Here is a 12,555-nt window from a genome sequence, read left to right on the forward strand (position 1 = left end):
TCATATTTCATATATTGTTTTACTCTTTCTGAATTACATTTTGGTGGATGAAAGTGAGCAAGAACACACCAGAGAAAACATTTATTATCATTGTTCTTAATATTAACAACTGCCTTCTTTAGTTTTATTTCTTTTGGTAATTCAATATAAGAAGAAGCTTTAAGAGGGTTTGATTTTAGAATGTGTATATCTAAAAAGATGATTTTTTTTTTTAATATTGAATCCACTTCCTACCACTGTATTATCAACATCCTCCTCTTGTCTTGATAGTTCTTCATAAACCCCACTATTCAAAAAATCTTGAAATGATGTTATAAAATGAAGATCTGTTCTCATATAAGGAGTATGTTCTTCATCTTGTCTTTTCATATTCATTTTCACTCCCATGTAAACTTTAAAGTTTTCATTTCTTTTAATGTCTTTTTTAATAAAATTTTCAACAACGGGTTTCACTATTTCAATTGATTCAGCTATTGATGATGGACCGGGTTCTCCAAATTGAAAAATCCTTATTTTTATATGTCCTTCAAATGCCCCATCAGTGTTTTCAATATAATAGTCTCCCTTTACTTCACTCATTTTTCTTGTTTTTGTGATTGAAGATGTTTATTATAACTTCTCTTCAAAACATCCTTTGAACAGATATCACAATGTTTTCTTTCCAACTCAAGAGGAGATATTTTATGAAATAGATTAAATGTGTGTTTGTTGGTTCGGAGGTGTTTTCTATAATGTTTATATTTGTGATTACAAACATCGCAGTATGTTGTATTCACCATATTTATATAATAAATCTTTGCTTAAACTAAAATTTTCTTGATAAATTTTGTTTATTTTACAGGTGAATCTGTGCTTAAAACCATTTTATCCTCCAACTTTTTCACTTAATAAATACAATGTTTCAAGACACAAAAGACAAGTTTCAATCAATCTCATCATTTGTTTAAGATACTGAGAAATATGTCAAAGATGTAAAATTGAACAAAGATAAATATAACAATTATGGTAAATAATGAGTTCTTCAATTTCCTTCAGTGGAAGGGCTTTTGGTATACCTGGTAGAACATCAATTAAAGTATCTCTAACAAAAGTTTCTCCTCTCCTTCTGGTAATATATTCAAAACTAGAAAAAGCAATGAAACAAGAAAAAGTATCAAAACAAAAACCTTATGGATGAAGCTTTAGAAAGAAAAGATAAGACCATCTGTAATATGCAAGGAGAAATTTGTATTTTTTTTTCAACAACCCTAAAGATGTAAATCCTGATGAAATAAAATGTTAATATATCAGGTGAATGACATTTCTTTCAATAGTAGTTAACGATCATTTTAAAATTACCTTTAATATAAAAAATGTTGTCGTTGAATCTGATAATGAAAAGTATATCGATGGTAATATTATTAAATTGAGTCAATATACAACAAAGTATAGATGAATTTCAGTTTAAATAAAGTTTTACTTTATAAATATGCTCGACTTTCCTGATTCTCCATATGACAAATTTGAGAATTGTCCTGCGTGTGAAAGACGGGGATTAAACAGTCAAAAGCCTAAAAACAATGTATATTCTGTGATTATCTTCTAATTAATGATAAAAAATATAAAAAGGAAAATAATTCTTTTAGATTTACACCAAAAATGAATTACTTTACAAGATTGATTAGAGAAATGAATGTAAAGTATGAGGGTGATAACACGCATTTCCTTACAAGGGAAGAAACTGAACGTATAGGAGAAATGTTCAAAGGATTGTTGTTATATATTATTCATGGATGTAATTTTCAGGGAAATATCAACACAAGATATTGTATAAATAAAATAATGGATTATCTTGAAATTAAACCTGAACTTCGGATAAAATATAGAGTTTCTAAAAAAGCCAATAATAAATTAAATAACCTGTTTTCCAAATATATAAATGAATGATTTTTTACCCATTTGGGAAAATAAGATAAAATTTAACAACCATAAAAATCTCCCAAATTCATTAAGATGTCTCATAGTTGGTTCAAGTGGATGTGGAAAAACCTGCTTACTTTTAAAGATGCTCCTCACTCCCAACTTTTTAGATTATGATAATTTAATAATTTTCACAAAGTCGAGTTTTCAACCAGAGTATCAACTACTCTCACAAGGTTTTAATGCTGGTCTTCAAAAAGAAGATATAATCGGTTTATTTAAACGTCAAAAAAACCTAAATGATTATAACATTGAAGATATAATTCAACTATTTTGTGATACACAGAGATGTAAAAAGAAATCAAATCCTATAACTTGTATTCTTAGTGATAATACGGATGATATACCATCTCCCCAAGATTTGGATAAATCAAAAAAGAACCTCGTTATCTTTGATTGTGTTAATGAGAGAAACCAAACGGTAATGGACAGCTACTCCACAAGAGGGAGACATTCTTCTTGTAATTGTATTTATCTTAGTCAATCGTACTTTCAACTTCCTCGTCGTTCCATCAGAAACAATGCTAATACTTTTATTTTATTCAAGTTAAATTCAATAGATATCAATTTTTGGAGAGATAATTGTTCTACATTATGTAGTAAAAAGAAATTTGAGGATTACATGAAGCACACGACTGAAAAATATAAATATATTGTTGTGAAACAAGATGAGATATTAAGGGATATATTTTTTGTTTTATAAACAATTACATATATAAATGACAACTATTATTGTAAATCTTGTAGGTAAATCTGCTTCTGGAAAAAACTTTCATAAATCAAGGTTCTTGTGTAGTACAATTGAGAATATTGTAAATTTACTTGAAAAACACCCCGTGATACACATTGTATCAACAACTCGAGTAATAAGACCTGGAGAAGTAAAAGGTGAAGATTATCACTATATTTCAGTGGAGGAACATGCGCTTGAGGAATGAAGGTCAAATATTTGAGGAGGTTTCTCTTGGTACAACAAAATATTCACATTGTAAGAGTGAGTTAAGGAAACTAAAATCTGGTGGTGTTGGGATATTAGAAACTAATCCAGAAGGAACGAGACAAATTAATTAAACATCTGAGCGGAGTGAAGATTTTATCATTCGGTTTTGATGTTGATGAAGAAACTCAACGCAAACGTATGAAAAGCAGAGATGCAAGTATTAGTGAAGAAGAAGAAATTACAACTCGCATTAATGTTAATAAAGAATTTGATGAAATATTTAAAGAAAAGCATTTATTTGAACACATCTACTTGAATGATGAAGAAAAGGAAAATTTCCCTGTTGATCTTTACAATTCATTAAATGATATTTTACAATAAATAAATGGATGCAAAAGAAAGAGCAAGAAGATTTAAGGAACATCAAGAGTTGGTTTCAAAAGTTGTAAAACAGCAGGAAGACAAAGAAGAAACGCAGACAGAAACTAATTGGCGAAGAAGCATTTGAAAGAAAACGAGAAATTTTTTAAACCACTTTTAAAAACTTCCCAAGAAAAAATGAAATGTTTCCACAGTTCCCACAGTAGAATATACTCCTAAAAAACTTCAAATGTTAAAAGATTTTGATCAAATGACAGAGGAAGAATTAGAGCATTTAGGAGAATTAAAGGTATATGATGATGAAGGTTTATTTCAACAACTGGAAGAGATTAATCGACCCCCTGATTATATTGTGAATGCTCTTCAAAACAATGAATATTCAGTGGATTCAAAAACCAAAGCAGGACTCATTCCAACAGAACAACCAGCAATATTTCATCTTGTTCAAGAAAAGGTATTGATATTTAATGATGAATTAAGGTTCTTAGGTTCTGCTCAACCCCCTGTTAAACTAACTCCGAGATTAATGTTTCTTCTCACAAAAGATGGAAGACAAGGTTCAACTGTGAGGGATGAATCAAAGTATATTGATAAACCATTGGATATGGAAAATAATGATGATAGAGTATATATTGATCTGCTGAACACTCTAAATTATAAGGTTATTCTTTCTGGTAAAAGTAGGATGAATGAGGAGAAACACTTTATTCAGGCTTTAAGTATCCTTGGTTCAGGTGTTAGTTTTCTTCCAAATGACCCATCGCAATTAGTTAATAGACTGTTATTGTTGTTAGGTGGTAAGAAGGCTGGAAATAACAATTGTTTTAATGAAGCATCAGCCATTTTTGACCAGTTGATGAACATGAAAATTAATAAAAATCAATATAAAGACATTTTATCTCATATTAAATAAGATGAGAAGCACAATCCTTAGTTTCAATTTCACAACAAGCGACCACACATCTTCATTCCCATACCCACGACAACTTGACCCAACAAAAGAATATGAGGCATCTTTATTGTCCATGGAAACTTATAATACCTTATTTAATATAACTGATAAAAATGACAAGTTTAGTTATAATCCCGGAAGTGGATACAAAACGATAACGGTCTCACCCGGAGCATATTAGATTTCTCAAATATCTTCCGAAATTGCTCGTCTTATGAAAGAACAGGGTGATGAACCAAAAAATATTGTTATAGACATTCAAAAACATACTTCAAAATCAACGATTAAAGTTAAAAATAACTACAAGGTTGATTTCACAATTGATAATTCATTTCGAGAGTTATTGGGTTTCTCCTCAAAAAAGATTGAAACTAATGGGACGTTTTACAGTGATAATGTCATTCAAATATCCTCAGGAATAAATTCGGTGTTAATTCACTGTGATTTGATTGATGGTGCTTATAATGATGGAAAAAAAACAAATACAATATTTTCATTCAGCACATACTCAACCCCAATTGGTTATAAATTCAATATGCAACCTAAAAATTTGGTTTATCTCCCTGTGTCAGGAAAAACCATACACAGAGTAAATTTTAGGATAACCGACCAAGATAATCGTATGATTTCTTTTAATGGAGAAGTTATATCTATCAGAATTCACCCACGTGAAGTTTTCCAATAAATAAATACGATGGTTATTGTGAGGAAACACGAGTTGGGAAAATATAAAATAATTACAGGGGATGGGATGTTCCTTTCCCCATACTACAAGGGTGAAGGTATGTATCTTGGTAGAGGATACTATAAACCTAAGAGACAAAGGGGTGTTGGACATCAATTTAGAGGAGATGGGATAATTGATACTCTAATGGGTATTGGTTCAACTATTCTTAAACATAAAGATCTAATTGGTTCAACTGCTTCTGCTGTGGGAAATGTAACAGGTGCTGTAAAGAGCATAAAAGATGCCCAGAAGGAATCTCATAAATTACAAGCAATAAAACAAATTAAGAAAGGCAAAACTCAGTTGTCCCCCCAAGAACGACAGAAAATAATTCGAATACTTGGATCAGGGTTTCAAAAGTTTTAACATCTTTTTTCCTAAATAAATACAAGTATGGAAGCAATTGATAGTATCTATGATTTGGATGATACTATTATTATCTCAAACTCCACTAAAAAAGAAGATTACTTCAAGGTAAATGCAATAACTGGAACAGACTGGAATACGAATGGTACAAAAAGTTTTGAAATAAATAATCAACAAACCCATTTGAATCAATCCGAAAGTTTCTTGTTGTGTAAATTTAAATTCACTAAGGCTGCGACTAACACAAACGCGACACTTGTAAATGATTTCTTCTGGAAAATGTTTGATAGTGTGCGTTTGTATATTGGAACACAAGAAGTTGAAGCGGTTGATTATGTCTCTGCTGTATCTGAAATGATGAAATTTACACTCTATACATTCAGTGATAGAATGGGAAAGGGGTCTGTCGAAGGTTTTATTCCTGATATGTCAACGGGAACAAACACAGACCCTGGATATACTCAAAGGAAAGGAGCGTATAATGATGATACAAAAGCAGAAAATAGTTTTACTGTGGCAGTTCCTCTTAAAGGTATATTTGGATTTTGTGATCATGATAAAGTTCTGTGTGGTCTTAAAATTAGATTTCAACTACAAAGGAATGATAATGAAAATCGATTGCTTTTTGGTGTTGGGAATGCTTCTGGTGATCAGAATAAATTTGTAATTGAGGAGATGAGTTGGTATATCAGTGAATATACTCCTAATTTTAAAATAGAAGAGTTGTTGAATCGAAGACTTAACTCAAAGAAACCACTCAGTGTATCATACCTCAAAAGAAGATGTCAACAGGTTAAACTCAACCAAACTACTTACACGTGGAATTTGGGTGTTCTGGAAGGAAAGCCACGATATCTGTGGATCATTTTTAAAAAGCCAGATGGTGATACTGCGACTGATAAGAATAATGCATTGAGTGATAATGCTCAGGTGAAACAACTTCGCGTTTCTCAAGATGGAACATTTTATCCACGAGATAGATTGGAAATTAATTGGGAAAAAAATGATTTTGCTGAAGCATACAAGTCTTACCAAAAGGTGTGTGAAAGTAATGGAAATAAAGAACCTATTTTGGATATGATAGCATTTAAAAGTTTGTATACAATCTATGCGTTTGACCTGAGCGCTCAAAAGGAAACTATAAAGTCTAATCGAGTGGATACTTCCCTTTACATTGAAAGAGGAGAGAGTGAAGAAGTTGATACATATTGTTTGCTTTTGGAAGAAACAGAATTGCAGATTAATACAGATAATGGTGTGATGATTAGTCTCACATTATTTTTTGTTAAATAAATGAGTGGCAAAGTACCAACTGGGGTATATGTTAATCAAATCAATCTTCATAAACTATCATCTTGTGTTCAAAATCAAAAGCCTTGTACGATTAACGTGAATACAATTCAGATAAAAGGAGCAGTAAGAATTGATGTTTTGCTCACAAGAGAACAGGTTAAAATCTTGAATGACATTGGCTCACTTAAAATTAAAATGACAAAGCCAATGTTGAAAAAATATTCAATAAGAGAGACGAGTGGAGGATTTCTCCCATTTCTAATTCCTTTATTTGCTGGTTTAAGTGCGGTTGGAGCATTGACGGGTGGTATTTCAACAGCGGTGAAAACTGCCAACGAAAGGAAGGCTCAACTCCAGGCTCAAAAAGAATTGGAAAGACATAACAAAGAGTTGGAGAAACAAATTAGTGGAAGTGGTGCAATTGTAGATTTTGCTGAAAAATTTGAAGGTCTGCCTGATAAAGCGAGATTGTTAGTTGGAGATATGCTTTCTTCTATAGCACAAGCAGGTGTAAAATTAACGAAAAGAGGTAATGGATTATATCTTTCTAATAAATAAATGAGCATTGATGAGTGGTTGAAAGAATTTGGAAAGAATACAACATCAAATTTACAACTTGTCAAATATTGTAAGAAATTAAAAATTCATAATGTGGTTATTTGTATGAGAGATGAATTAACAAATGTGCCGAAACATATAAAGAATATTATTATGAACTTAGAAGATAATAATGGGAATGGTTCTCATTGGGTTTGTATTTTTAATAGTCAAGACAAATATTATTTTGATAGTTTTGGTCTTCCACCACCTGTTGAAGTCATAAAATTCTTACAGAATGGTGTTTATCAAACATTTCAAGTCCAAGAATTAAATTCCAAGTGTTGTGGTCAATTATGTCTATATGTGTTATTTCAACTCAACAAAAATAAAAAATTTTATGATATTATTTTTAATCTAATATAAATGACTTATGTTGGTAAAGATGGTTCTATCTTTGGTGTATCCCAAGAACTGGAGATTGATTTATCAAATTATTACACAAAGGCACAGGCTGAACGACATAAATATAATATAACCAAAAATATTAACATGAAAAATGCTTATAAATTAAAAAATTATCCAAGCCCGACTGACGCGAATGATTTGGTGAGATTAAGCGATTTATCACAATATATATCCTTGAATAAAACGGCCGTGTATTCCAAAGATACAGAAGTGTTGATATTATCTCCAGGTCATACAGAATTCACAGTTCAAATTAAAATAAATTTTTATAAAGAAGGGCGTATCGTTTGTATGAGAATAGAACAATGGGGGTATGATATGAATGATTTAGGGTATAATTGGTCATTTAAAATTAACCTCGAAGACATGGAACAATTAAATCAGTCTCGTAAGGAAGAATATTATCCACTTGGTATCGAGAATGAATTTTGTGGGGCTACGATTAGTAAACAACAAATAAAAGAATTTAACAAGGGTAAATATAATAATGGTTTTGCCCTTGTTTATCTCATGAAAACAGAAAAAAACAGGATTATATATAATAAGTAAGGAAATACAAAATGATTTAACAATGGGAAGATGGGGAGGTGTTTCGTGCCATAATATTATTCTAACATATATTTCTAACACATAAATGCTAGAAAGAATGCTTCAAGAAAATTATCATTTCTGTGTCCAAGCATACCTTCAAGAAAAGGGTATTCGGTATTTTAATAAATATGTTCTACAACATAAGAATGAGGTGTTTTCAATAAAAGATTGGCATTATGCTGATGTTGATAAACCGACAACTTTAGGTTTAATGAGAATGTTAAATAATGAAAAAATTATAAAGTTAAGAAAAGGTAAGGCTCTTTTAGAAATTCAAAAGAAAATTTATTGGTTTCCTGTTGTAAAAAAAATTATTTTGGATACAGGAATAACAAGAAATCCTGATGAATATATGTATGATATTCTATGGGGTGTAAGCGATTCAAGGATAATAAGGGATGAGGAAGGAGTTGAAGAAGAGAGGGAAGAAGAGGAAAAGGAGAAGAGAGAGGAGGAGAGGGAGAAGAAAGAGAAGGAGGAGAGAGAGAAGAAAGAGGAGGAAAAGGAGAAGAGAGAGAAGGAGGAAAAGGAGAAGAGAGAGAAGGAGGAAAGAGAGAAGAAAGAGAAGAGAGAGAGGGAGGAAAGAGAGAAGAGAGAGAAGAGAGAAGAGAGAGAAGAGAGAGAAGAGAGAGAAGAGAGAGAAGAGAGAGAAGAGAGAGAAGAGAGAGAAGAGAGAGAAGAGAGAGAGGGAGGAAAGAGAGAAGAGCGAGAGGGAGGAAAGAGAGAAGAGAGAAAAGAGAGAGAGGAATTTCTTTTTCTTTTTTTTTCTCATAAATAAATGAGTTATTGTCTCAAATGTAAAAAGAAAACTAATACTAAAAATATTTCATATATTAAAAGTAAAAATAACAGGGTTATACAAAAAGGTATACGTTCGGTGTGTGGTTCAAAAAAAAAATCAATTTATCTCCAAACACAAACTCGGAGGAGATATACAAAAGTTTTTATCAGGAAATAAATTTACAACTACTGAAATACCAGGGGAATTACATCTACCAGGGTATTCTTTCTGTGGTCCAGGCACAATCTTGGATAAAAGATTAGATGAGGCAGACAATCCTAAATCCTGGAGTAAACCAATCAATAGAGTTGATGAAGTGTGCACGAGACACGATATTGCTTATGGGCATACCACAACGTTGGAAGAAAAGCATGAAGCCGATAGAGAAATGTTGTATAATTTATCTCTGATACAAAATCCAACCTTGAGAGAAAAAGTTGATCGGTTCATTGTGAAGAAGATGATCAGTGCTAAATTGAAACTTGGACTTGGAAATTCAAAAAACTTACAGGCTCTAATGATGCCATTAAGACTGAAGAGCAATTAGCTGATGAATTACATAAACCAATATTCACAAAGTTTCAGAGAAGGAAAGTTTATTCCAAGGAAGTTGATTATATCTGGTCTGCTGATTTGATTGAACTCAATAATGATAAGGGGTACAAGTATGCTTTAACCGTTATTGATTTGAGGAGTAGATATGCGTGGGTTGTCCCTTTAAAAAACAAAACAGCTAATACTCTTATGTTAGCTTTTCAACAGATATTTAATAAAAGTAAGAGAAAACCTAAAAAATTGTGGACTGATGAGGGTAGAGAGTTTTATAACAAGACATTTATGAATTTTCTAAAAAATAACAGTATTACATTATACAGTACCTTTAATGAAGGGAAGGCAGTTGTTGTTGAACGTTTTAATCGTACCTTAAAAGAGAGACTATATAAAAAATTCACACAACTCGGTTCACAACAATGGTCATCTTTTATTCAGGATATTGTGGATAAGTATAATGACACGATTCACATGTCAACAAATATGAAACCATCAGAAACATTTTCAAAATTAAAATATGAAAAAGAGATTAATGTCAGAAAACCTAAGTTCAAAGTTGGTGATATCGTAAGAACATATATAGGTGGAAATCTCATTTTGAAAAGGGTTTTACTGAACGATGGACGAAAGAACTTTTTAAAATTGTTGATGTAATAGATACGGTTCCTTGGACTTATAAAATATATGATTTGGAAGGGGAAGAGATTTTAGGTTCATTTTATTCACAGGAATTACAAAAGACAAAACTAAGCAGATAATACTCATGGGAGCAATGGGTTGTCCCTTCACTCCCTCCTACTATACACCTTTGTGGACACTAGAGGGACAAGTCCGAGGTGTATTACAGTATATAATGTGTGTCAAGGGGGACGTTCTTAGATCTGTGAACCCCAAACACAGAATCCTCAACTGAATAGTCAAGGCTTAACTTTTGTTTGTTGATGTGTCTGTGTCTGTGTCTGTGTCTGTGTCTGTGTCTGTGTCTGTGTCTGTGTGTGTGTGTGTGTGTGTGTGTGTGTGTGTGTGTGTGTGTGTGTGTGTGTGTGTGTGTGTGTGTGTGTGTGTGTGTGTGTGTGTGTGTGTGTGTGTGTGTGTGTGTGTGTCCCAACCCTCACATTCAAAATCTCAACCCCAACCCTCACATTCAAAATCTCAACCCCAACTCAATCCTCGCCCAACACAATGTCTTTTTCAAAATGAGATTTCCACCTATATATATATATATATTTTTTTTTTTTTTACGTTTTTTTTTTTTCTCTTCTTCCAATTCTGTCTTTTAAGGCTTTCAGGTTTGATGACGTAGAAAGGGGGAGTAAGCCTGCACTTTCTTTCCAGAACAAACAATGTAAATTTTTTATGTTTTTTTCTCTTCTTCCAATTCTGTCTTTTAAGGCTTTCAGGTTTGATGACGTAGAAAGAGGGAGTAAGAATTTTCTTGATAGGTTTAGATCCCAAAGAGTGGTAGCATTTCAAGTCTTCAAAATAAACCCAACTTTCCAAGTCTCCAAGGTATAACCACATTCCTGTTGAGTTTCCAAGATATGTATCACATTGTGAGTTATCAAGCCAGAACCCACATTTCAAGTCTCCAAAAATATAACCATCTATCCAAGACTCCAAGGTAGAATCACAATTTCCAGAAATATAGTGGGTTTCAGTGATAGATCTCACATAGTATAACTGTGGATCATCAAGGAAATCTCCATTTTTCCAATTTTTATGGGTTTCAGTGATAGATCTCACATAGTATAACTGTGGATCATCAAGGAAATCTCCATTTTTCCAATTTTGATGGGTTTCGGTGATAGATCTCACATAGTACAACTGTGGATCATCAAGGAAATCTCCATTTTTCCAATTTTTATGGGTTTCAGTGATAGATCTCACATCGTATAACTGTGGATCATCAAGGAAAACTCCATTTTTCAAAATGTCTGAAAATTGTGAGTCTCCAAGGTAAAACTTGTATTCTGGCTCATCAAGGTATAACTTGTTCAGGGGGTATTGTCTTGATAACTCACAATGAGTACTATTGTTGCAAAACTCTTTTTCAGGACTTTGCTGGTCTCCAAGGTATAACTCTTTGGTTGAATCATCAAGGACGAACTCATTCTGTGGGTCTTGGTCGCTCATATGGTCTTCAACCAAGCCAACAATTTCGCTCCAAGTTGTAGCAAAAGCAGTATTTTCATTTCGTATTTCAGATACAATTTCCTGTGAGAGAAAATAATAATGTATTAATTAAGTTATTTAATTATTAAATGAGTATGCTTCAATCAAAGTTTGAAAATAGGAAAATAAAAATCTTACCTCAATGGATAAGAGGTTTGAATCCAGTTCATCAACTTGAAGGTTTAGTTCCATACAAGTCAGAGTTCCAAGGAACCCCAAAGTCATCCCACTCAAGGTCTTGCTCGCTCATAAGGTCTTCAACCAAGCCAACAATTTCGCTCCAAGTTGTAGCAAAAGCAGTATTTTCATTTTGTATTTCAGATACAATTTCCTGTGAGAGAAAATAATAATGTATTAATTAAGTTATTTAATTATTAAACAAGTCGATGTTTAAAAGGAACAAAATAGGAAAATAAAATCTTACCTCAATGGATAAGAGGTTTGAATCCAGTTCATCAACTTGAAGGTTTAGTTCCATACAAGTCAGAGAGTTCCAGGCAAGCACACAGCACACCATCACCAGCAAAAAAAAAAAATGTTTAAAATGGAGCCTGGGCTTGAGGCTTTTATAGGGAAAGACTGTTGGGTGTGGTTTCCTGTGGAAATTCCCTGGTGGAATTTCATAACATGCTGGAAACCATTTCATAACATGGAAACCATAGAAACTGAAACATGCTGGAATTTTCTAGTGATTTCTTTGTGAGTCAGAGATGAACTGGAAATGATGTAAGAGTAGGTGGGCGGGGCTTAGGAAAAGTGGGCGTGGCTTATAAAAAATACCTCATGAAAAGTGGGCGGGGCTTAGCAAAAGTGGGCGGGGCTTAGGAAAAGTGGGC

At 32.5% G+C, this 12,555-nt stretch overlaps 1 protein-coding gene across 1 annotated transcript; it reads right to left on the minus strand.

Moving 5' to 3' along the window:
- Positions 1-935: 935 nt before the first annotated feature.
- On the minus strand, positions 936-12,007 carry LOC147031051 (uncharacterized). Its single transcript, XM_085872208.1, has 3 exons — positions 11,858-12,007; positions 10,890-11,761; positions 936-951 (listed from the first exon to the last, which is right to left on the minus strand). Exons 1-3 carry the CDS (start codon positions 11,942-11,944, stop codon positions 936-938), a joined length of 975 nt encoding a protein of 324 aa, XP_085728334.1. The 5' UTR covers positions 11,945-12,007.
- Positions 12,008-12,555: the final 548 nt, after the last annotated feature.

The sequence above is a fragment of the Eptatretus burgeri genome, chromosome 3, assembly GCF_056783735.1.
Source record: "Eptatretus burgeri isolate ZD-2024b chromosome 3, Ebu_testis_v1, whole genome shotgun sequence".
In the NCBI taxonomy this organism is placed as follows: Eukaryota; Metazoa; Chordata; class Myxini; order Myxiniformes; family Myxinidae; genus Eptatretus; species Eptatretus burgeri.

Excerpts from the sequence above, each read along its gene's own strand:
- LOC147031051 (XM_085872208.1), bottom strand. The coding sequence starts at position 11,944 with ATGACTTTGGGGTTCCTTGGAACTCTGACTTGTATGGAACTAAACCTT. Across the intron at positions 11,762-11,857 it reads CAAACCTCTTATCCATTGAG|GAAATTGTATCTGAAATACG; the intron begins GTAAGATTTTTA and ends TTTCTCTCACAG.